This window comes from Pleurodeles waltl, chromosome 3_1 (assembly GCF_031143425.1).
Source record: "Pleurodeles waltl isolate 20211129_DDA chromosome 3_1, aPleWal1.hap1.20221129, whole genome shotgun sequence".
NCBI classification, from domain to species: Eukaryota; Metazoa; Chordata; class Amphibia; order Caudata; family Salamandridae; genus Pleurodeles; species Pleurodeles waltl.
In genome coordinates, this window is record NC_090440.1 from 1143643330 (window position 1) to 1143670170 (window position 26841).

The 26841-nt window shown below is 46.3% G+C and overlaps 1 protein-coding gene across 1 annotated transcript in view; it reads left to right on the top strand.

The window, feature by feature from the left end:
• NCAPD3 (non-SMC condensin II complex subunit D3) overlaps positions 1 to 26841 on the top strand; it is a 675764-nt gene that overhangs the window by 447650 nt on the left and 201273 nt on the right. The window contains exon 23 of the mRNA XM_069224452.1: positions 1878 to 2116. Coding sequence (XP_069080553.1) covers positions 1878 to 2116 — 239 coding nt within the window. The remainder of the gene's footprint in view (positions 1 to 1877; positions 2117 to 26841) is intronic.

Genomic DNA, 26841 nt, shown 5'->3' on the forward strand with positions numbered 1-26841 from the left:
AACTCCCAGTCCTACTGCCAGTTCCTGGAAGACACCTTCTTCAAGCAGTGGTACAGGAAGAAGTCTGCATCCTTCAAGAAAAACATGATTTTCATGCAGGACAATGCTCCATCACACGCGTCCAAGTACTCCCCAGCGTGGCTGGCAAGAAAGGGTATAAAAGAAGGAAATCTAATGACATGGCCTCCTTGTTCACCTGATCTGAACCCCATTGAGAACCTGTGGTCCATCATCAAATGTGAGATTTACAAGGAGGGAAAACAGTACACCTCTCTGAACAGTGTCTGGGAGGCTGTGGTTGCTGCTGCACGCAATGTTGATGGTGAACAGATCAAAACACTGACAGAATCCATGGATGGCAGGCTTTTGAGTGTCCTTGCAAAGAAAGGTGGCTATATTGGCCACTGATTTGTTTTTGTTTTGTTTTTGAATGTCAGAAATGTATATTTGTGAATGTTGAGATGTTATATTGGTTTCACTGGTAATAATAAATAATTGAAATGGGTATATATTTTTTGTTGTTAAGTTGCCTAATAATTATGCACAGTAATAGTCACCTGCACACACAGATATCCCCCTAACATAGCTAAAACTAAAAACAAACTAAAAACTACTTCCAAAAATATTCAGCTTTGATATTAATGAGTTTTTTGGGTTCATTGAGAACATGGTTGTTGTTCAATAATAAAATTAATCCTCAAAAATACAACTTGCCTAATATAATTCTGCACTCCCTGTATATATATATATATATATATATATATACACACACACATATTTTCCCACCAATTTACAACTCAGCCTGTCCCACGTTCATACATGCCCCCCTCTCCCCCCCATAATTTATAATCCTGTATGTTATGCCCTTGCAGTACCTCTGTAGCTCAACTAGCCACCCCAGGTTCTCTCATGTTACTGTGGGTATACTCTTAAGCTATAGATATGGATTTCCAATGAGAAGGTGGCTGTCTTAGTGGCATTTACATCAGCAAAAAGTGCTATTGAGCTTTGGGGTGTTTTTGCGGAGAAGCCCTACAGTCTTAAATCATAGCAGGTTTGTATGAGGACAGATCTGCTTTCCTATCTAAAGTTGTATCTGACTATAACATAAACCGAACATTGTCTCTGCTGGTATATTTTAATTATCCATCTACACTAGAAGAGAAGTCCCTTCACTTGCTCTATGTTGAAAGAGTCCTGAGATTTTATTTAGATATGCCAAAAGATCTAACTAATGAGCCTATTACCAATTACTGGTCTCTCCATACCAGAATTGTGTCTTCTTAGCAAACTAGTGTTAGATGGATAGTTTTGTGTATCGCCTGTTACCAGTTAGCTAACAAACCGATTCTTGGTAAACCTTGAGCACTTTCTGCACGCAGGAAAGCTGCTGCTGCTACCTGATTAAAGGACGTCCCATTTGCAGAGGCAGCCACATTGAATTATTTTCACACCTTTACTAAGCGTTGCTGTTTCGCTGAAGATGTCGGAATTGAGACTTTAGTCTGTCAAGGACCATTAAAGAAACTATCTGACTACAGTTGGCTTTTCTTTCTTGCTTTTGAAAAAAATAAAATGGTAAAAGCTGTCCTGTTTTGTACTGGGTTGAGTTGACACCTTAATTTGCAGATTTAAGTCTTCCTCAAGGCCATCTTTTCAATCATACTTAATTGATGAAAAGTTTGGGAGTCCCTGCCATGCTGTTGGGAATAGCCTACTTTCATTACTTTAGTTAGGATACCTATAATGCAGAATTTAGATAACAAGAAAGCCTACTTAGCTAAAACACTTTTTGTCTTTATTCAAAGTGATGCTCACACACACTAATATTATCTTATGAACTGATTAAACATTTATATGTGGCTTTTATGTGGCAGGGAAGCTATGCTTGCAGCATGAGGATCTTGCAAAGAAGTGTGTTCCTGCCATGGCAAGGGAGCTGGAGATATGCCATGATGTAGCTGTCCGCAATAACGTAATTATTGTGATGTGTGATTTGTGCATTCGATACACCACCATGGTGGACCGATACATCCCTAATGTGTCTGTGTGTCTGAAGGACAATAATCCATTCATCCGCAAGCAGACACTTATCATGCTGACCAACCTCTTACAGGTAAGAATTTGATATTCACAGAAATCTATGTAATTGTCCTGGAACCTCCTCCCATTACTTTGACAGACTACTTGCTGAAGTTGATGTTTGGCTGAGACCTTGTTTTGTTCGCTGTATTTTGTTGCAATGGAGTTGAGTTAATGCTCTGTCTATGGGAATGTTATTAGTTGTAAATGGAGGTGAGTCAGGTTAGTTTAGCTTGGGCATTTGCTTATCCTTATGTTCTGTGCAGGCATGAAGCTAAAATGTTCCCAGTTGAAATAAGATGTGGATGTGAGTATACGTTCTCAACATGAATATTGAGTGCTTTGCATTTCCTGGAAGGAATGATATGCGCAGTGCAAATCAGAAAAATATGAAATAAAAAAACAAACACCAATGTGGATTCCAGTGCAGTAAGAACCAGCAGTTTATTATAACTGTAGTAAAAATAAAATGTAAAAACATTTTCAGGCTTTAATGAAAACTTGGCTCAACAGTGCGCTTCAATTGTATGATAAAATTCAAATGCAGGTGTGATGTGTTGCAGTTCTGTGGAAACAATTAGTATTGATTTATTTATGTATATGTTTATTCTTCCCCCTCGTGAATCCATCGTTGGCCAGCAGAGAGTATCTCCCCCTACCTGAGAACTGGAATTCAGTGCCCTAAGATGGGTTTCTTGGAAGAGCACCAAGTCTGGTCTGCGGTGGTGCAACAATTGAATTACTGTTCCTTGTTTAATCTTACGCCGAACCCTTTCAGATTCATGATTGTTGTGTGTGAGTGATTGCTGTCCTGTGTTCTGTCATGCCCGGTTCTCAGACCAAACGGATGTGGACCTTGGTACCTGTATACAGCTGAAGCAGTGTAGGTTAAGCCTCCCACTGATAACACTCTGAGGCTTATAGGACTGTAAAGGGAAAAACCCAGCTCCCTCCCACCTCTCACTATCGAATTGTCGATTTCGAACTCCATACCCCCTTCCCAATACAGAAGTGCCCATTATACTCACCTTAAAGCCTTCGAAGAACTATATAGCACACACCCTAACAAATGGAAATACTGCCTTTCAGCATGTAACAAGAACAGTTCACAAGAAGTGGTGAGGATTGCAGGAGGACTACGTATCCTCCTTTCCTTCATGTCATGAGTACATGCAAAAGAGAAAGATGGTTAACAGTAGTGCACGCCTTTCAGGCAATGATGGGGCCTCAGGTTCAGTATAGGATGACTCTTGTCCCAGCACCTCAGTTCCAGAAGTTATCTGGAGCAGGACGTTGCCTCCCAAGTTAAGTTTTGGTGTAAATGTGGTGTACCAAACACCTGCAGGCTTTGGACCCCATGCTAACACAGAAACTCGATCTTATAAAGTGTTTGGCTCATAGTGTCTTAAGCTTGCAGTTCACTGTGGTCATTGTTCATTCCCTGGGCTGTCCCAGTCCAGTTTGGTATGTGCATTGTGGTCTCTTGAGGTGGTTCTGTTCCCTGTGAGTTGCTTGTCCATATTCTCAATGGTTAGCCTTGACATTGTGTGTCCATTGTCAGTGTACGGGTTACTTTGTCCTTTCCCTGATTGTCCCTTTTTTCCTCATATTTCAACTAATCCTACATTTCTTCCATGTCAAAATCCTAGCTTTTTCAGTTTTGGGCTATCTTTAGCTTTGCTCGGAACATCGTCATATATGTCACTCCCTTATCACATAACTTTGTTTCACTTTACCGAAGCTCTTGCTTTGCCTTTGGACTGTTTGAGTGTATTCTGGAAAAAGAAGCACCATGGTGTCCCTTTATAGGGGTTGGTCCATTAGTGAGGATAGCATCTTGATCCCTATAATTAAAAACATTGTTATTCTGCATTGTTAGGCCGGTATTTCTTCTCACCTCTGGACAGGCTCTGCTCTCAGAAGTCAGCCACACCCACAGTTCTGTTTCCAGAGGGCCTTTTGCTTCACCCCGATATGTGATCCCCCTACTGTTCAATCTTTAATGGTAGATTTGTAAGGATTTGTTGATTGTCAACCAGGGGAACAAGATCAGTAGACCACATGCTGACCCACATCCCAACAGTTTGTATAATTGATGACCTAGCCATATGGTTGATGAAGTGCTTCAAGCTGTAGAACCAGAACGTGGAATAACTGTTCCTTATAGGATATAGGGTATAATAGTGCTCTGTGAAAGGGGATTAATTCTGATGAATTGTAATGAGATGGACCAAGAGGCTTTCCAAAAAGTTAGGAGAATAAAGTTTGTTTTGTAGTAGTGTGGCTTCTAGAGTTATTTATTTTGGAGGAGGAAGTTTGTGTTTATTTCTTTGTTCTGATTAACTGGCAGTATGTTGTTAGCGCTCATTAATTTTAAACTCCGACTAACTGGGCCTCTTCTTTAAAGAGTCTTCCTTTTTTGCGCGGGATTTTTATTGGCATTTATACAACATCAGGATTCGGTAATGGCAAATCGACATAGCAATGAGGCAATTACATTGTATGGTGTTACATTCATCGTCAGTGGGCCGTCCTGGCTTGTTTTCTTTGGGTCTGTCTCCTCCTGTTCGCTAATAGGTTTCATTCTTGCTGCAAAACTTTCTCTGCAGGCATAAGTGTAAATATGAATGCTTCTTTGGAATTCCAACCACTGGAGAGGCATGCTTTTCTTGGTGACCACTACAATTCCTTCTAGAAAGGGATAGATGCTTACACTGCTCATGCTTAGCACAGTGTATTTGGTGCATGTACATTCCCTAACCTGAGCAGACATTTTGAGATTAACATATCTTTGATTCCTGATACTATGTTACTTTTGTCCAAGTACAGGGTCAGCCCTGGAGATGGCATTTGAATGTTTCTCACCACTGTTAGCTCTGCGGGAAGTATGGTTGGTGGGGAAAGCTCTTGTGCAAGGACAAGTCTCTTCCCCACTGCTTGGATTGATGTTAAGGTACCAATTCTACATCCAGATGGCTCAGATAAGCCATTGAAAAGGAATTCACTCTCTGTGGTTACCCGGAGCTTCTAGCATTAATCTTGTCCCCTGGTCTAGTGACGGCACTCTGCTGACACGAACAATGAGCACCTGTTGACTATTTGTAGTTGGCCCCATTATTTAATTAAACGTGTATAAGCTGACTGACTTTATCAATAGGAGAAAGGGGGCCCTTGTCTTACTCTACCTTTTGGTTATGGAATGAACACCTGGCCAATCATCTGGACAAACCTTGGATCTGTTTTGGGGATAAGTGGGGATAATGAGGTATTAGACTTTTTAAGGTTTGCAATATTCTTTCCCCCCTTCTCTTTTATTGCACTTTTAATTAGATTTGCTAATGCTTTTGTCTGCATTATTAGTCGCATTATTGTTGTAGCATCTTAACGAGGTGGCTGCATTATGTGCTTTCATTGTAATTGGCATGAACATTTATGTCTGTCAGGGATGTTTCAAGTGTACATACCACTTCTCTTTCTGAAATGTTTCCTGAATTCTTTTACTTTTTTTTTTATATACATCCTGCACTGTAAGAGGTAGGTGAGTGCCGCTACTTTTTTGAGTGGGGTTTCCTTCTCATCCATTTGTCACATAATATCTTGATCTTCACTTTATGCATTTATAAATATGTAGATATTCACTCTGTAGAGTCTTTCTATAGGAAGACTATGTGGGGAGAAGTATCGGGTACGGACCAAGCTAACTACTTAGCCCCTATTTCTCGTTGCGCTCACTCCTCCACTATTTTAAAGAGAATTTCTTCAAAAGTGTGTTTTATAGTAAAGCTTGGCTGATGAGTAATTAGCTCACCTTGAAAACACCTAGTGCCAGAGAGTTCAACTGCTGACAAATGAAGCAGGTTCCTTCCTGAAACCTTGATCCATTTCTAGATAAGGAACAGTAAACATGAACACAATATTAAAGCTCCTATAAGTGAGGAAAAAACTGTGTATTCTCCATACAATGGTTAGACACCCTTCTAGTGCATATTTTTCTACTACAAAGCAATTTTTGGAACACTTTGTTCTAGTCGATTTCATTATAGTACAACTTGCCAACTCACTCCACTCAATAAGTTATCACAGCCTGTTCAATCTCAATTAATGCCTCTGTGGTGCCTATTCTACATTGCTTCCTCTACTTGCATTTTCTGTTTACCAACTGTTTGGAAGGAATAGTCCTCTGCCTGGATAAAGACGTGTGCCCCTGTCCTGAGTGCCCAACTGTAATGTTGTCAGGGTCACTAATGGTGATTTCGTTTTTGTCATAGGCGAAAATGGATCATACATGTGTGCCATGACATAGGCATGTCTTATGTCTCTGGTGCCTCGACAGGGACCACGACTTGAAGTCGTACTCAGACTGCCGGGCCATGGCCCCGAAGGCTTTGAGAGAGAGCGGTCTCTAAAGCTCACGGCGGCCCGGCAGTTGACTGCGGTTGCCGCGACTCCTCAGAGGTTGTGGTCCGGCTCAAGGAGGAGGTCACAGGACTGCTTCAGGAGCCCTAATTCCTCTTCTTCCCACTCGAGGTCCTCGGGCATTTGGGGGAAAGGCACGAGAAGAAGCCCAAGCGGGCTTCAACTTTGCCACGCCCGTTGGCCAACAAGGCATCTTGGGAATGTCGAAGGTCTGAGCGTGGTTCCACGGTGCCGTTGCCAGGGCCAACTTCACGTCTTCCAGCCCCTTATCCGTGAACCAGAACGACCACCGCTCAAATAAGACTTTTACGAAGCCATGCACCTCAAATGCTTTACCAGAGGTAAGTAACTTTGTTAGTGCATGTATATAGAGGATGTCTGTCTTTTGGAAATATATTACATGAGAGATGGTGTCCTACGTAGTGTATGCCCACTGAAAGCATGTGCTTGGTGTAGCTTTGTTAGCTTAAAATACAGGAAATAAAGGGAGATATGTTGTGCAGCATGCACATGGTGAGTGTGTGTGTGTGCTGGCAGTGTGACTGTTTGCAAATAGCACACCCTGGTACATTATAGAAAAGCTTTAGCACTGAACAGTGAGCACTGACATAGGGCCTGATTATGACCTTGGCGGATGGGATACTCTGTCACAAACGTTACGGATATCCCGTCCGCCATGTTACAAGTTTCTTTATATTTTATGGAACTTGTAAAACGGCGGGCAGGATATTAGTCATGTTTGTGTGACGGAGTATCAAAGCTTGTGTGCTGTTAAAGTACACTCAGAGCAGGTATGCCTGCAATGGTACATTACACGGTTCCATTTTAGATAGCCCAGGTCATCCTGGTGAAAACATGAGGTGTAGAGGACCACCAACCCCCCTCCCCCTACCAAAAAAAGTCAGATTTGTGTATTGCTGCATTTCTCTGAGGTGGGTACCTTACCTTATCGTACCTTTGAATTCCCTGGGATCAGCTTCGAATCCATAATCTTTTTGCTGAGCAGTACCCTTCGCACATTGTTGGGTGGCGTTGTTTGGATCTGCGTGTGTCATCCAGACCCGCGTGGCTTCATCAGCATCGTTGGAGCTGTCTTTGACTTCCCGTGGTGCCTTCACTTCCGCTCCCCTGGATATGGAATCCAAGAGGCTGGACCAACTTGGAAGATGTTTTCTTCCTCCAGCCTAGCATTCAGGTCCATAAACACCTCATGCCTATTGGGCCGTTTTTCCCACACTTTATGGGATACAGTGGCACAGGTGCAGCCCCAGGTCCCAGAGGGAGTACGAGACACTCTCATCCATGCGGTCAAGGATGGGAGAGATGCAGCCAAGTTTACCATTCGGTGTGGTTTGGACAAGATCAACTCGCTGGGCAGGGCGATTTCCTTGACAGTGGCCCTTCATCGCCATGCCTGGCTACATACCACTGGCTTTTTGGGGGATGTCCAGGCAAATCTGATTGACAAGCCCTTCGGTGGCTCTCAACTTTTGGGAGAGAATGCAGACTCTGCTCTTGAGCGGTTAACAAACTCTCGAGCCACAGCCAGATCCTTGGGCCTCTCGGTGCCCGCTCGCCAGCAGTCTTCCTATCTCCCCTTTCGAGGGTTCGGGAGGGCTGTGGGGGTACCACACCAACCACAGGTCAGCCACCGTCCTCCACCTTCACAGCATCTCGTGCGAGGAAGAGGTCGTGGTACCTTCAGACCCAGAAGGTGTAGCCAGAGGTCGGCCACTACTCAGCCCCCCTCTTCCACACCGCCTAAGCCCTCTGCAAGACAGTGCACGTCCAGTTGGAGGGAGAATTCGATTTCATCTCCCTCACTGGCGGTCCATAACATCGGACAAATGGGTCTTGCAGATCATACAAAAGGGCTATTTCCTCCCCTTCCAGTCTTTCCCTCCCTCTATCCCTTCATTGAAACGGCTGATGGAGGATCATTTAATCTTGCTCCACAAGGAAGTTATGGCTCTCTTGGCCAAGGGCACCATAGAAAGGGTCCCGATGTCAGAAGTAGGCAGTGGTTGTTATTCTCACTGTTTTTTGATTCCAAAGAAGAACAAGGGTCTTCGCTCTATCTTGGATTTAAGGGAAGTCATCTCTTCCTCAAAAAGGAGAAATTCAAGATGCTCACTCTAGCTCAGGTCTTGTGTGCCCTAGACAAGAGACTGGCTGGTAGAGTTGGACTTGCAGGATGCGTATTTTCACATCCCCATTGTGAGGAAATGCCTCCGTGGCATAGTTACCCCCTGACTTTTTGCCTTTGCTGATGCTAAGTTATGATTTGAAAGTATGCTGGGACCCTGCTAATCAGGCCCCAGCACCAGTGTTCTTTCCCTAAACTGTACCTTTGTCTCCACAATTGGCACAACCCTGGCACTCAGGTAAGTCCCTTGTAACTGGTACCAAGGGCCCTGATGCCAGGGAAGGTCTCTAAGGGCTGCAGCATGTCTTATGCCACCCTAGTGACCCCTCACTCAGCACATGCACCCTGCTTCACAGCTTGTGTGTGCTGGTGGGGAGAAAATGACTAAGTCGACATGGCACTCCCCTCAGAGTGCCATGCCAACCTCACACTGCCTTTGCCATAGGTAAGTCACCCCTCTAGCAGGCCTTACAGCCCTGAGGCTGGGTGCACTATACCCCAGGTGTGGGCATATGTGCATGAGCACTATGCCCCTACAGTGTCTAAGCAAAACCTTAGTGTAAGCAAATGCCTTCTTGGCATGGTTACCCCCTGACTTTTTGCCTTTGCTGATGCTAAGTTATGATTTGAAAGTGTGCTGGGACCCTGCTAACCAGGCCCCAGCACCAGTGTTCTTTTCCTAAACTGTACCTTTGTCTCTACAATTGGCACAATCCTGGCACTCAGGTAAGTCCCTTGTAATTGGTACCCCTGGTACCAAGGGCCCTGATGCCAGGGAAGGTCTCTAAGGGCTGCAGCATGTCTTATGCCACCCTAGGGACCCCTCACTCAGCACATGCACACTGCTTCACAGCTTGTGTGTGCTGGTGGGGAGAAAAGAACTAAGTCCACATGGCACTCCTGTCAGAGTGCCATGCCAACCTTACACTGCCTGTGACATAGGTAAGTCACCCCTCTAGCAGGCCTTCCAGCCCTAAGGCAGGGTGCACTATACCACAGGTGAGGGCATAAGTGCATGAGCACTATGCCACTACAGTGTCTAAGCCAAACCTTAGACATTGTAAGTGCATGGTAGCCATAAGAGTATATGGTCTGGGAGTCTGTCAAACACGAACTCCACAGCACCATAATGGCTATACTGAAAACTGGGAAGTTTGGTATCAAACTTCTCAGCACAATAAATGCACACTGATGCCAGTGTGCAATTTATTGTAAAATACACCCAGAGGGCATCTTAGAGATGCCCCCTGAAAAACATACCTGACTTCCAGTGTGGGCTGACTAGTTTTTGCCAGCCTGCCACACACCAGACATGTTGCTGGCCACATGGGGAGAGTTCCTTTGTCACTCTGTGGCCAGGAACAAAGCCTGTACTGGGTGGAGGTGCTTCTCACCTCGCCCTGCATGAACTGTAACACCTGGCGGTGAGCCTCAAAGGCTCGCCCTCTTTGTTACATCGCCACAGGGCATCCCAGCTAGTGGAGATGCCCACCCATCCGGCCACTGCCCCCACTTTTGGCGGCAAGGCTGGAGGAGATAATGAGAAAAGCAAGGAGGAGTCACCCCCCAGTCAGGACAGCCCCTAAGGTGTCGTGAGCTGAGGTGAGTCTTACTTTTAGAAATCCTCTATCTTGAAGAAGGAGGATTCCCCCAATAGGATTAGGGATGTGCCCCCCTCCCCACAGGGAGGAGGCACAAAGAGGGTGTAGCCACCCTCAAGGACATTAGCCATTGGCTACTGCCCTCCCAGACCTAAACACACCCCTAAATTCAGTATTTAGGGGCACCCCAGAACCTAGGAAACTATATTCCTGCAACCTTAACAAGAAGGAGGACTGCTGACCTGAAGCCCTGCAGAGATGACGGAGACGACAACTGCTTTGGCCCAGCCCTACCGGCCTGTCTCCCAACTTTGAGGAAAAACTGCAACACGACGCATCCAACAGAGACCAGCAACCTCTGAAGCCTCAGAGGACTGCCCTGCAACCAGGGACCAAGAAACTCCAGAGAACAGCAGCCCTGTTCAACAATCTGCAATTTTCTGCAACAAAGAAGCAACTTTAAAGACTTCACGTTCCCCCCCCCCCCCCCCCCCCCCCCCCCCCCCCCCCGGAAGCATGAGACTTTCCACTCTGTACCCGACGCCCCCAGCTCGACCCGCGGAAATCAAACACCTCAGGGGGGACTCCCTGGCGACTGCGAGCCTGTGAGTAACCAGAGACAACCCCCCTGAGTCCCCACAGTGACGCCTGCAGAGGAAATCCAGAGGCTCCCCCTGACCGCGACTGCCTGTAACAAGGGACCCGATGCCTGGAACCAACAGTGCACCCACAGGACCTGAAGGAACCCAACTCCAGTGCAGGAGTGACCCCCAGGCGACCCTCTACCTAGCCCAGGTGGTGGCTACCCCGAGGAGCCCCCGTGCCTGCCTGCATTGTTGAAGAGACCCCCGGGTCTCCCCATTGCTTTCAATACAGAACCCGACACCTGTTTGCACTCTGCACCCGGCCGCCCCTCTGCCGCTGAGGGTGTACTTTCTGTGCCTGCTTGTGCCCCCACCCCCCTACAAAACCCCCCTGGTCTGCCCTCCGAGGACGCGGGTACTTACTGCTGGCAGACTGGAACCGGGGCACCCCTGTTTCCATTGAAGCCTATGTGTTTGGGGCACCTCTTTGACCTCTGCACCTGACCGGCCCTGAGCTGCTGGTGTGGTAACTTTGGGGTTGCCTTGAACCCCCAACGGTGAGCTACCTTGGACCCAACTTTGAACCCTGTAAGTGTTTTACTTACCTGTGAACTTAACATTTACTCACCTACCCCAGGAACTGTTGATTTCTGCACTGTGTTCACTTTTAAAATAGCTTATTGCAATTTTTGCCAAAACTGTACACGCTATTGTGATTATTCAAAGTTCCTAGAATACCTGAGTGAAATACCTTTCATTTTAAGTATTACTTGTAAATCTTGAACCTGTGGTTCCTAAAATAAACGAAGAAAATATATTTTTCTATATAAAAACCTGTTGGCCTCAGAAAACCAACACCTCAGGGAGGACTCCCTGGCGACTGCGAGCCCGTGAGTAACCAGAGACGACCCCCCTGAGCCCCCACAGCGACGCCTGCAGAGAGAATCCAGAGGCTCCCCCTGACCGCGACTGCCTGTAACAATGGACCCGACGCCTGGAACCAACACTGCACCCGCAGCCCCCAGGACCTGAAGGAACCGAACTCCAGTGCAGGAGGCCCCAGGCGATCCTCTGCCTACCCCAGGTGGTGGCTACCCCGAGGAGCCCCCCCCTGTGCCTGCCTGCATCATTGAAGTGACCACCGGGTCCCTCCATTAATTTCTATCTAAAACCCGACGCCTGTTTGCACACTGCACCCGGCCGCCCCTGTGCCGCTGAGGGTGTACTTTCTGTGCCTCCCCCAGGAACTGTTGATTTTTGCAGTGTCCACTTTGAAAATAGCTTATTGCCATTTTTACAAAAACTGTATATGGTATTGCTTTTATTCAAAGTTCCTAAAGTATCTTAGTGAAGTACCTTACATTTAAAGTATTACTTGTAAATCTTGAACCTGTGGTTCTTAAAATAAACTAAGAAATATATTTTTCAATATAATAACCTATTGGCCTGGAGTAAGTCTTTGAGTGTGTGTTCCTCATTTATTGCCTGTATGTACAACCAATGCTTAACACTATCCTCTGATAAGCCTATTGCTCGACCATACTACCACAAAATAGAGCATTAGAATGATCTCTTTTTGCCACTATCTTACCTCTAAGGGGAACCCTTGGACTCTGTGCACACTATTTCTTACTTTGAAATAGTATATACAGAGCCAACTTCCTACACCCATCCTACCCACCCACAGGCGTTACTTGCGGTTCAAGATGGGCCACGAGCACTTTTATTTTACCGTGCTCCCCTTCAGTCTCACCACTGTCCCTCTGGTGTTCACCAAGGTGATGGCGGTGGTGGCAGCTCATCTGTGCGTGTTAAGGATTTCAGTCTTCCCCTACCTCGACGACTGGCTGTTGAAGGCTCCTACAACCCAGGCTTTGGTCACCCACCTTCAGACTACAGCTGACCTCCTGCATTTGCTGGGGTTCACTTTAAACATGCCGAAGTCACACCTGACTCCCGCTCAGAAGCTCCCTTTCATCGGAGCTGTTCTGGATACAGTGCAGTTTCAGGTTTATCCCCCCGAGCAGCGAGTCCAGGATATTTAGGTTATGATACCGATGTTTTTGCTTCTATCCCGAATTTTGGTGAGACCGATTCCGAGGCTTTTGGGACTCATGGCTTCCTGCATCCGGTTATTCAAACATGCCAGATGGCATATGAAGGCTCTGCAGTGGGGCTTGAAGTTCTAATGGGCGCAGCATCAGGGAAATCTTTCAGAAACAGTTCAAATCTCGGTAGAAACTGCAAAAGACCTGCAGTGGTAGTTAGTGAACTGCTATTGGTTCAGAGGCAGACTCCTCTCCTTTCCCCAGCCAGATCTCACAGTAGTGACAGATGCGTCACTTCTGGGATGGGGCGGCCATCTGGGAGGGACGGAGATCAGAGGCCTCTGGTCTCCGGCAGAATCCAGACTTCATATCAACTTGTTGGAGCTCTGGGTGATCCGACTGGCATTGAAAGCATTTCTTCCTGTTGTGAAAGGGAAGATATTGCAGGTGTTCACGGACAACACCACTGCAATGTGGTACTGCAATAAACAGGGCGGTGTGGAGTCGTGGACCCTTTGTCAAGAGGCTCTGCGTCTCTGGACATGGCTGTAACAGCAGGGCATAACCTTGGTGGTTCAACACCTGGCGGGTTCTCTGAACGTCAGGGCGGATGAACTCAGCCGTCGATGCCTAGCAGATCACGAATGGTATTTCCATCCAGAGGTGTCGCAAGGACTCTTTCCGCAGTGGGGAGAGCCTTGGTTAGAACTGTTCGCCTCTGCAGAGAACGCGCATTGTCAGCAGAATTGCGCGTTGGAGTTTCCAAGGCGGCTATTGCTCCAGGGCACTTTTCATTGCAAGTGGAGTTCAGGCCTTCTGTACGCTTTTCTACCCATACCATTCCTGCCCAGAGTTCTTAAGAAGATCAAGAATGATTGGGCCAAGGTCATCCTAGTGGCTCTGAATTGAGGCCAGAGAGTCTGGTATCCGAGCTTCTGAAAATGAGCATCGATCCTCAGATCAGGCTGTCTCTTCGGGAGGATCTTCTGTCGTAGCAACAGGGTAGGGTTCTCCACCCAAACCTGTCAACTCTGTGCCTTAATGCGTGGAGATTGAGCGGTGACAGTTGATGGCTGCTGACCTTCCTCCCGAAGTACATAAAGTTATTTTGGCAGCTAGCCGTCCCGCCACTAAAATGGTATACGCCTGCCGTTGGAAACGCTTTGTATAGTATTGTACAGAAAGGTCTATTGATCCTCTTTCTGATTCCGTTTCTGATATTCTTCTCTTCATTCTTTCCCTTGCCCAGCAGGATTCTGCCTTGGGGACTCAAGGGTTATTTTTCTGCCTTATAGGCATTTCTTTGGCTGCCTGATCAGCTTTCTCTGTTTAAATCCCCCTTTTACATAAATTCCTTAAAGGGCTTTTACATATGTTTCCTCCTATGCCCTTTGGTATGCCCCAATAGGACTTAAATCTGGTCCTCACATTTCTGATGTGTGCGGCCTTCGAGCCTTTGCACAACTGTTCCTTCCGACTGCTTACCATCAAGACAGCCTTCTTAGTGGCAATAACATCTTCCAGGAGTGTGAGTGAGATGCAAGCTTTGTCATCAAAGCCACCGTATCTCACTATCCAGACAAGGTGGTTCTCAGAACTCGTGCCTCTTTACTCCCCAAGGTGGTGACCCCATTTCATCTAGGTCAGAACATCACCCTTGCCTACTTTCTTTCCTCCAGCGCATCCCTCAAAGGTAAGGAATCTGCAGCTAGAAGTCCTTATCAGATGAACAAAATTCTTACCTTTGGTAATGCATTATTTGGTAGAGACTCTATCTTGTTGCAGATTCCTTACACTCACCCATGTCTCCCCGCTTTTTTAGGGTTGAGGTTTATCCCTTTTAGGGCCCTAGTTTTCCACAGACAAATTTGTTGGTCCTAGCCAAGACTCTGCGCTTCTGGCGTGTAAGTTTTGTGAACAAAAGAACCAACATACGCGCACCAGGGTGGTGTCTTTAAAGGCGACCATGACGTTACAGGTGGCGCCAACGACGCTGTCAAAGCCACGCGGAGCTGGACGACACACGCGGATCCGAACGACGTCACCCGGCATTGCACGCAGGCTATTGCTCAGCAAAGAGATTCTGGATTTGAAGCTGACGCCAGAGAGTTCAAAGGTAAGGAATCTGCAGCTAGACTCTACCAGATAATGCGTTACCGAAGGTAAGTAACATGTTCTTTAGGCTGCATAATGACATTCTTAAGTGACTATACAGGCCTTCCTGAACAAAGGCAAACATCAACACTTGAGAAGACATTGAAAAAACTGCTCCGGGTTCCCCGAAGTTGGGTGGAACTAGTCAATGCCTATGACTGTCCGAGATATACCCCTATGAAAGAACTGGAGTTACAGGTAAGAAACTATTCCTTCCAATCTGGAATCAAATATCATCTGATCTTTGCGTGTACAATATCATTCAGTATACTTAACAACGGAATTTGTATCCATGCCACCACAAACTTCTTCAAGAAAAGAAAATCATCTGCATCCAAAAGCTTTTAAATCAGAAATCATCTAATTGCTCCGCAAGTGTGTGATAATACCACTACTAAAGGAGGACATCAAGGTTTTTTTTGGTTGTCAACAAGAAGTGGAGTTGCACCTTATTTTGGACCTTACGATTTGTACAAGTTCATCAAGCAGTAGAGTTGAAGGATCTTTGATTCTTCAGTTAATCAATCATGGAGATTACCTGAGATCAATTTAACCTGAAGATGCATCCTTTCATGCTCCCACTTTCTGCAACATCGAAGTTACCTGTGATTTGCAATAGACTGTCAACACGCAAAGTTGAGGCATATCTGTTTGGCCTCAAGTTTATAAGTGCTTATGATGTCAAAGGGTGAGAGCATTTCTACATTTACACGACTAACTCACTAAGGCTTCCTCAAACCAGCATGCTATCCAAGCACTCAACTCTGAAAATGTTAATAGTCTTCCTTACTCTCAATGAGAATAAGCGAGTTCTCACTACTTCTCGTAAGTCTCTGTATGTAAGGGCAAACACATGCAGCCACTGTGAAAGTTTAGCCCTCTTAAGATAAAATAGAAAGACTGATGGCCTTAGCACAAGATCTACTCAAAGCAATGCATCATGGTCCTGAATACAAGTTCCTCTTAGGATGATGTGATTCTGCATTTCTTTCTGTAATATAGTCTGTAGATGTCTATCTGTGAAAAATTTAGGCATACAGTGACAACAAGGCAAAGGACAGTGAGAAACTGATCCTGAACACCTCTGAAATCAGAGAAGCTCTAAAAGGGTGAAAGCTCAAAGAAAACCTTCAACTGGGACGAGACCTTTATGCTGCAGATGAGCAGTTCCAGCTCACAACAGATGCTTCTCTAAAAGGTTGGGGCACGCATTTACAGTATCTTTAAAGAAGCATTTTCTAGGCTCTTCAAGAAGAAAGCTTACATATATCCTGGAACTCTGGGCTTCCAGATGTTCTCTGAAGGCCTTCTTGCCACGAATCTCCTACCACAAGTTTCTTAAAAGGACAGACAATATGACTACACATCATCAGACAATAAGCTTTAACAAATTCTTCATTGCTATCACAAGAGTCACAAAACCTGTGGAAATGGTTTCTGCGAGACAAAAATCACACTGATGGTGGAGCATGATTGAAGATTGTGAAATATGGTGGAAGCCTTAGTGAAAACGATTTGGACATTGATGAACAGGGACTGGATATATTATAACTTCACAGTGCTGGAGAATTCAAAATGCCAATCCATTCCAGCCAGTGGTGGAATCCCGGGACTCCGAGTAAATTGCTTTTGTTATATTTGCATATGCTTTTCCTCATGTTTCCTTCATACCAATAGTCCTTTTCAAACTTAAGAAAGAACCATGCATACTCACAATGGTTGCGCTGATGTGAGCCAGGTAGTGTTGGCATGCAGACGTTTGGGATCGCCTAATGGATACATTTCAAACCATTCACTTGGTTGCTATTGAAGATCCAAGACTAGGTGCTACACCACAGTCCAGTTTCCCTACATCTGACTGCCTGACTGTTTAAGCCTGTAGTATGCCACTAATGCTTCTCAGTGTGTTGGGAAATTCTGGAAGCATCTTGACCTGCTTCCACAGTGCCATAGTTGGTGAAATGGAAATATTTCTGTATTTGGGCCACTTGAAATGCATTCTCATGACGTATTTCCTTCCTTGCCTTCTGCATCTGACCACCTCAATCCTAAAATAGACTTCTATTTGAATGCATCTGTCAGCTATTTCAGGGTATCTCAGGAGATCAAGCAGTCCAAAGATTGCACTTGCTTCGGAGCTCCATATTGCTGTTGGGTGTGGTCATTAAAAAACGTTTAAGCCAATCCCCAAAGCCTCCCTATTACATGCTGCCATGGAAGGCTGTTTGTTTTGATTGATGCATCTGCAAGATGCATCGTTGAGATCTAACTTTTATCTATGAAATCATCATACCTTGAGTTGTAATTATTTAATTTCCATTATTCTGTTGCATGATTTATTCAAACCATTGTAAATAAACAGATTCAAAACTATTCTTAAGACATTTGATGTGGCTTCAGTTACAAAAAGTAAAATCATGTTAATCACAAATGGAGACAGCCAGTTTCTTCAAAATACAAGAACACGTAATAAAGTCTCTATCTTTGAAAACTAGCACTTTTCCTTAGCATAAGCTCACAATACCAGAAAGGATCCGAGCAGTTTACCAAGTACTAAATACATCTGTTTTAAAAGATAAACACCCCAAAAGTTGCTGCTATGAACTGTCTGAACATGCCGATCCTGCCTCTACACTATTCCTATTGTTTGAATATGGGTTTCATTAGAATCCTATGAATGCTGTGTAATCCTTAGCAGGTGCATTGAATATGTGCCATAGATTGTACTTTGGCTGAGCAAAACCAGCACCTTTGGTTGTGCCCTGCCTCTATGGACCCAAACCTAAAAACCAAGAGTGGAAATTGACATACATGAAGCCTCACCAATTTGTGTTTTTGTTGGAAATTCATTGAAAGGCCAGGCATTTGAGGAGGTAAACCCTGCATGCTTTTTCTTTTTCTTCTTTGCATAATCGTCTTCTGCATTTATGACTTCAGCTGTGAATGTTGAAGCTGTGAATTAGAGATCTGTGAACTACAGATTTCTCATTGAGAGATTCAAAAATAAAAAGCTTCTGTGCAGATTGAGTTCTAGCTGTACCTGTGCCATGCAGACAGAGAACACAAACAGGATTCTGTAACACTGACACTGCACCGTGTTGCCCAGTGTCACGGTTTAGCATGAAAGCTACAGCACCTTAATTTAGTGTCTGTATCAATTTGGAAGATGTGATGGGTTATATTGGGCTTAGCATGGGTTCTATCAGTTTCCTGCTCTGATATAGGTAAGAAGCCTTTAAGGCTAATGCCTTAGATTTTAACACACTGAGGTGAGGGGATAATCTCAGCCACTGGTTATTACTCTTTTTTTGCCCATCATTCTACTTGAGATTAGACCCAGTCATATGCAAATCAGTCTTGGACCTGCTCCAGTAGGATCCGTCCAGCCCAAACTGACAAGCTAGATCCTCTCTGAACCTGGACACAAGCAACTCAAGACAGGTTTCGTCCTAGTTGGGTCTCTTTCATTTAATTCTTACTCAAGGAAAGGATGGTCACTTGAGGCTTCGTTAGTTTCAATTGTGAATCCGCTGCTGCCTGCATTCCAAATGATTGACACTGTGATAGCTGATCTGATGAAGCAGAGCTAGAAATGACAGGGGGGCAGTGTGAAATTATCAAGCAGTTCAAATTTATTTTTTTATTATTATCTTCACCTCCCTTTGTATTTGTGTATTCCCATGTTTAGCTTCTGACTCTGTTGTGATAACCAACTTTTTGCCAGGTATATTCCTAAACCCAGATTCCTCACCATAAACTATCACCCATGTACCACACTCCATCCAGAGAGGTTTCTCAGCAATGCTTCTTTAAGTCAGTAGTTGGTGCAGTGCAGCTCTATTCCCACCCGGAGGTCGAGCTGCATGGAAGTGCCACCCAAGCATGCTGACTAAAGTTTCTTTCTATGCCTCTAATGTGTATCTGGAACTCCACTCCCATCTTTGACATACCTATTCTAAATTATTTTTTAAATAGTGCGCTCCCTCCAAAAAAACAACAGGTCTAAAGGCATGTCAATTCCGCGTAAGCAGATGTCAGTTATGGACCCCCACAAGATGTCTGGTAACCGATTTCTAGTCTTCACTTCAAGTTGTGTGACTAACTTTCCCTGATACACCCAAAAGCAATCCGAGACCTGGAAGGTGAAACTGTACATTGCTGAGCATTAGAAATAACCACAGATGTCAGACGGGTCCTGTTCTTACCCCACGTTACAGGCCCCTTCGCCAAGAATATTCTTGCAACCACTCTCGTTCCTCTCAAAATCTTCCAATGAGTCAAAGTCCAAATAAAAGTACAAGAAGTTGAAGTGGTATTCGACCCCATCCCACCATACTTTTTCCAAAGAGAAGGTGTCAGGGTGTCCAGATCTAAGCTGTACTCCTTAGAGGTAACTTTCCATAGAACCAATACCTCAGCTGGTTCCAATGCACCATGATCTTCTTGGCTGCCATCGGCCTGTCAGCAGACTGAAGCCTTCATGGAGGCCATACAGCAAATCAGTGCACTTTTGACCCCTCCTTGTGCACCTTTGGGCCCCATGGACCTGCAGGGACTACCAGTTGGATTACTGCTAATGGACTGTCTCCTAATAAGGCCTGCCTCTGCAGGATCCACTACCGGCCCTGCACCAACTCTGGTACAGACGTGCACGCCAGCCCCGTGGTCGTTTACCACTATACAGTCACCATTGCTGGCTCCACCATCACTGATTGATGATTTGGTGCCAATACTGCTATCAGCGGAGGGTTCTCTGTCTTTGGCTCTGACTCCGATCCCATACCAGAACAGGGACCACTCCAGCATACTGATAACGATGGGTCGGGGATGTATTGCTTACTAATCATAGTCCTAATTATTTATACCTTGACTTGCATAGTGCATATGGGATTAACACATCCCATGAAATAGACCTTATATTCCTGACCTATAGAATAATCCCAGGTGTCAGACAGGATCTGGAAGCCTCAAAGATCACATGTCGCTGGTATGGGGGCTGGCTTTGTTTCGGTACCAGAAGTGGTGTCAGATGAATCCACTGACGCAAAATAGCGGCCACCATGTGCAAGAATGTCAGTTGCATTTTATTTTGCTCCTTCGAAGTGGATCTGAAGCTCACTCTGAGAGTTGTGAGTTTTCCTCGCACACGATTTTGTACATGTGCAGTGTCTTCCACCCCTTTGCCATTCGAGCTTAAAGCCCTGTATGGATTGTGAGGTACAGATGTCCATAATAGACCTCATTCTATCTGCTTATGGTGTTTAGGGTCAGACCACAATTCCCCGTATCTGTGATGCATTTCATAATTGGCAGCATAAGGCCATCAAAGAGCTAGTGTCACCCAGGAGGCAAAGCTCTTCACTGCCCCGGCCAGTAGAGATGGGTGGACTGTTGTCACTGGAGGGTGCATTCCATGTCTCTTCCTCTCATTCCTTGTGGAAAAAGAAACATTGCAGGAAACACAAAGGACCTAGAGGCAAATCCCCTGTACCCCACAGGAGCTTCATCTTCAGAGCAAGACTTGGTTATAGTGGATCCAACTCATCCTACTTTTAGCAGCTCCACACCTTTTCCTCATACAAACGTGATCTTTGGGCCGTCCTGACATCTGCCAGAGACAGGGCCAACACTCTTGGATTCACCAGCGCCAGTTTGTAGGAAGCTGGCCTGGTCTGTAGTGGGTACTTATGGTACATACACCTTATACCAGGTCCAGTTATCCCTTATTAGCGAAATGTAGGTAGTGTCTAGAAACCAGGCTGTCTAGAGGTAGCTGTGGATGAGCAGCCAAGGCTTATCTAGGAGACATGCAAAGCTCATGCAATACCACTGTAGTCACACAGTACTCACACACATGAAAGAAAATAATCAGTGTTTAAAAAAAAAAAAAAAGGTACTTTATTTTGGTGACACAAATAACAAAAATACCATAGAGACTATACTCCCTTAGGAGGTGAGTAATGCACAAATTATATACACTATGTAGGAAGTTGTCTCTGTATATACTATTTCAAAGTAAGAAATAGTGTGCACAGAGTGCAAGGGTTCCCCTTAGAGGTGTAAGATAGTGGTAAAAGTAGATAATTCTAATGCTCTATTTTGTGGTAGTGTGGTCGAGCAGTAGGCTTATCAGAGGGTAGTGTTAAGCATTTGTTGTACACACACAGGCAATAAATGAGGAACACACACTCAAAGACTTACTCCAGTCCAATAGGTTTTCATATTGAAAAATATCTTTTCTTTGTTCATTTTAAGAACCACAGGTTCACGATTTACAATTAATACTTTAAATGTAAGGTACTTCACTTAGATACTTTAGGAACTTTGAATGAACACAATATCATGTACAGTCTTTGTAAAAATGGCAATAAGCTATTTCAAAAGTGGACACAGTGCACAAATCAACAGTTCCTGGGGGAGGTAAGTGAAGGTTAGTTTTGAAGGTGAGTAAAACACTTACAATTCTCAAAGTTGGGGCATAGGTAGCCCACCGTTGGGGGTTCAAGGCAACCCCAAAGTTACCACACCAGCAGCTCAGGTTCAGGTGCAGAGGTCAAAGAGGTGCCCAAAACACATAGGCTTCTATGGAGAACAGGGGTGCCCTGGTTCCAGTCTGCCAGCAGGTAAGTACCCGCGTCCTTCGGGGGCAAACCAGGGGGGCACCGGGGGGGGGACACAAGAAGGCACAGAAGGTACACCCTCAGCGGCACATCGGCGGCCAGGTGCAGTGTGCAAACAGGCGTCTGGTTTGGTATAGGAAGTAATGGAGAGACCCGGGGGTCCCTTCAATGATGCAGGCAGGCACAGGGGGGGCTCCTAGGGGCAGCCACCACCTGGGCTAGGCAGAGGGTCACCTGGGGGTCGCTCTTGCACTGGAGTTTGGTTCCTTCAGGTCCTGGAGGCTTCGGTTGCAGTGTTGGTTCCAGGCGTCGGGTCCCTTGTTACAGGCAGTCAGGGGGAGCCTCAGGATTCTCTCTGCAGGCGTCGCTGTGGGGGTTCAGGGCGGTCATCTCTGGTTACTCACGGGCTCGCAGTCGCCAGGGAGTCCTCCCTGAGGTGTTGGTTTTCTGCAGGTCGAGCCGGGGGCGTCTGATGCAGAGTGCAAAGTCTCACGCTTCAGTGGTGCTGTAACAAAAGGGGTGAGCCTTTGAGGCTCACCGCCAGGTGTTACAGTTCCTGCAGGGGGAGGTGAGAAGCACCTCCACCCAGTACAGGCTTTGTTCCTGGCCACAGAGTGACAAAGGCACTCTCCCCATGCGGCCAGCAACATGTCTGGTGTGTGGCAGGCTGGCTGAAACTAGTCAGCCTACACTGGAAGTCGGGTTGGTATTCAGGGGACACCTCTAAGGTGCCCTCTGGGTGTATGTTACAATAAATTGCACACTGGCATCAGTGTGCATTTATTGTGCTGAGAAGTTTGATACCAAACTTCCCAGTTTTCAGTGTAGCCATTATGGAACTGCGGAGTTCGTGTTTGACAAACTCCCAGACCATATACTCTTATGGCTACCATGCACGTACAATGTCTAAGGTTTTGCTTAGACATTGTAGGGGCATAGTGCTCATGCACATATGCCCTCACCTGTGGTATAGTGCACCCTGCCTTAGGGCTGGAAGGCCTGCTAGAGGGGTGACTTACCTATGCCACAGGCAGTTTGAGGTTGGCATGGCACTCTGAGGGGAGTGCCATGTCGACTTAGTCATTTTCTCCCCACCAGCACACACAAGCTGTGAGGTAGTGCGCATGTGCTGAGTGAGGGGTACCCAGGGTGGCCTAAGACATGCTGCAGCCCTTAGAGACCTTCCCTGGCATCAGGGCCCTTGGTACCAGGGGTACCAGTTACAAGGGACTTACCTGGGTGCCAGGGTTGTGGCAATTTTGGAGACGAAGGTACAGTTTAGGGAAAGAACACCCTGCCTGGTTAGCAGGGTCCCAGCACACTTTCAAATCATAACATAGCATCAGCAAAGGCAAAAAGTCAGGGGGTAACCATGCCTATGAGGCATTTCCTTACACACTAGAATAAAGAAACAGGCATAAAAACAGAAAACAGTGCAATTAGTGAACATCACAATAGTTAGAAATGGGACTGGGGGAACACAAACCATATACTAAGAAAGTGGAATGCGAAAGTCGATCCCCCACCTAGGCAAGTGTAGTGTGTAGAGGGGAGCTAGTAGTAATAGGAAAGCCCAAAGGTAAGTACCACAACCTACCCCAGCGACCAGGAAAACAGGATTAAATCATAGTAAGTTTCCCAGAACACACACAGAAAAGTAAAGAAGAATATTCCAAAACCCAGAACAGACTGCAAGACACCAACAGTGGATTCCTGGACAATAAGACCTGTGGAAAAAGGGGACCAAGTCCAAGAAGCACAGAAGAGTCCAGGAAGGGCAGGAGCCCCTACCAACCCGGATGAAGGTGCAAAAGGTGAACCACCAGTGAAGAAGAAAAATCAGCACTGCACCCAAGAAGACGAAGTCGGGTTCCTGGAGGGTGCAAGTGATGTCCCACGCCGGATTGCAGTCAGGTTTGCGTCGTCGGAATCCGCCAACAAGCCTTGGCACACACAAAGCTCACAGTTAGCAGAAAATGGCGCTTCCGGGGCCAGGAAGGGCCAAGTGGACTCTAACCAGGAGGTGAAGCCAGAGGGGGGTCCCTCTGCGACTCGGAGCACCCACAGATGACCAGGCAGCGCACCCAGGAGTCCCACAGGATGGGACACGAAAGTTGCAAAAGAGGCCCACGCAGCGCCACGAGAAAGCCTCCCACACCACCGGAGAACCACTCGGAGAGCTGTGCGTTGCAGGAAGGAGTGCTGGGGGCTGGCGCTTCAGGATGCATGAAGATCTTGGAGGAAGGATGCCAACAAGCCTTGGCAGCGCAAAGGATTCAGAGCACAGGGGTAATCTCTTGCTTGGGGAGGCAAGGTCTTACCTCCACCAAAGTTGAACAGTGGGAATAGAGGACCGTCAGGACCACTTCAGTCCTCCACCCGTGATGCAGGATCCACGCAGCTCAGAAGGAGAAGGGGATCCACGCAGCCGGTCGTCGTTGCAGTTTGTGCCTGCAGAAGCAGGGGAGAGTGACTCCTTCACCCCAAGGGAGTTTCTTTCTTCCTTCTGATGCAGGCTGAAGACGGGCTGTCCTCAGAGGATGCACAACCAGGGAAATGTTGCATTTGCTGGAAGAAGCCGGAGATACAATGTTGCAGGAGGCATCTTGCTTCTTTGTTGCAGCTTTTAGGGTCCGGAAGAGTCCACATGCAGTTCCTTCAGTCAGAAGTCGAAGTGGAGGATGTACAGGATTCCTGCTGGAGTCTTTCAATCCGAATCTGAGGAACCACCCAAAGGAGAGACCATAAATAACCCTGATAGGTGCTTACCTGGTTAGGTGACCAATCCCCTATCAGGGGAGGGTTCTGACGTCACTTGCTGGCACTGGCCATTCAGATCCTCCCAGAGTTCCCTGCCAACCTTGAATCCAAGATGGCAAAGCCGAGGAACCCTCTGGAGGAGCTATAAACACCACCCCTGGGGTGGTGATGGACAGGGGAGTAGTCATTCCCCTTTCATTTGTCCAGATTTGCGTCAGAGTAGGGACTGGGAGTCCCTGAAAAGGTGTAGACTGGTTTATGCAAGGAGGGCACCAAATGTGCCCTTCAAAGCATTTCCAGTGGCTTGAGAAGGCACCCCCTCCCACCCCAAAGCCTGTAACACCTATTTCCAAAGGGAGAGGGTGTAATACCCCTCTTTCAAAGGAAATCCTTTGTTCTGCCTTTCTGGGCTTGAGCTTCTCAAGCAACAGGAGGGCAGAAGCCTGTCTGGGAGGTGGCAGCTTGGGCTGCCTGGAAACCTTCAAAAGCCTGTAATGGCACTACTGGATGTCCTCTAAGGAGCCCCCAGAATGCATGGAATCATACAGCCAGTGCTAGCAAAAGCCTTGGGGTATGATTCCAACATGTTTGATACCAAACATGCCTATGTTCGGAGTTACCTATGTCCAGTATACGCGTAAAATGGTGTCCCCGCACTCACGAAGTCCAGGAAAATGGGCCTGGAGTTCGAGGGGGCACCTCAGCTAGTGCAGGGGTGCCCTCCCACAGGTACTTTTCACCCAGCCCTTTGGGCTAGAAGGCCTATCAAACGGGGTGACTTATAAGTGACCTGGTGTAGTGAAAAATGGCAGTGAAAGGGTGCTTGCACCTTTTCACACAGGCTGCAATGGCAGTCCTGCAGAAGTTTTTGTATGGGCTCCCTATGGGAGGCAAAATATATGCTGCAGCCCATAAGGATCCCCTGGAACCTCAATGCTCTGGGTACCTAGGTACTATGTACTAGGGACTTATAAGGGGCACCAATGTGCCAATTGTGGGTGAAATACATAGTTTTGGGAGAATGAGCATAATCAATGTGGTCCTGGTTAGCAGGATCCCAGTGAACACAGTCAAACACACTGACATCAGGAAGAAAAAGGGGGTTAACCATGCCAAGAAAGAGGGTTCTTTCCTACACGGCTTGATTATATATAGAACACCCCATGCCTCCTCCATCTTATCTGGATTTCACAGCGCTGGGTATGGATCCAGCGGAGTTTCTCAGGGACGCAGCTCTCTCCACTGTGGCATTTGGACATTTTTCCTTCTCCTCAAGTTTATACGTATGGCACCGGGCATTCAGCCCAAGTGTATGTTCTTGCCTTCACTCCCAACACACATCTATGCAGTCATACTGTCTGTGCCATGCCCATCGACACCACAGAAGCCTTCAACCCCTCAAAACACAGTTTGCCACCCGCTGAGCCCATTCCTCATAAAAGATCCAGGAGGGATACCCAAATGCTCTTGGAAGAAGAGGAGTATAGACAAGAATTCATGATCTCTTTAGGTTAGACTAGGCGTCCCTCAGTGGCTACTCGTATTAAGACAATGGATAAGAACTCCAATGTCAGCTACAAGTTCCTGTCCTCAGCTAGTGAACTTGATGCTTCACACAAGACATTGACAGAGTTCCTTACTCCGTTGAAGGGAACTTTGGGGGACACAATTTAGTTGAGGTGGAACTTCCAGCTGCACTGTTTTCCCCATACTCTTGATTCCTCAAGTTCTGAGGAAGATCTGTCAGGACCGAGCCCAATTCATTTTCATCACCCCTGACTGGCCAAGGAGTATGTGGCATGCAGACCTGTGCACCTCCACACGTCGCTGGCTCAAGCTGCCATTAAGACCTTACCTAATCTCACAGCCGGTGGAACAGTACTGCATCCCAAACTTGAGGCCTCCCCCTTCATGCATGGAGATTGAGTGGGGACATCTGAAATCGTTCCGACTGCCACTGAGGGTGGTAGATGTCATCTTGTCTGCTTGTTGCCCCTCCACAAAATTGACTTAGTATGGTAAATGGGGTAACTTTGTTGCATGGTGCACAGATAGTGTCGATCCCTTGCAGACTAAGTTGTCTCAGGTTTTGTAGTTTGCACTTTCTCTTGCACTGAACGGGTATGAGAACGGTACTGTCAAGAGGTATTGACAGTGTTCTTTGTCTCCTAGACCATCATTCTTTGATCAATTTCCCTATTGTGATGTGTTTTTGAATGAGTTGACTAATCTGAATCTTCCAACTCCTTTCTTGTGCCCCAATTAAACGTTAACCTTGAAATTTTTAATGAGGACCCCTTTTGAGCCTCCCAAGAGGCTCTCGTCCTAGGCCATGCGCAACACAGTTTAATCTTCTCATCGCAGAATCCATCTGACATGGGCATTGCTGCCCCACCCAAAGTCCGAGAGCAGTTATTCATGACGTATGCG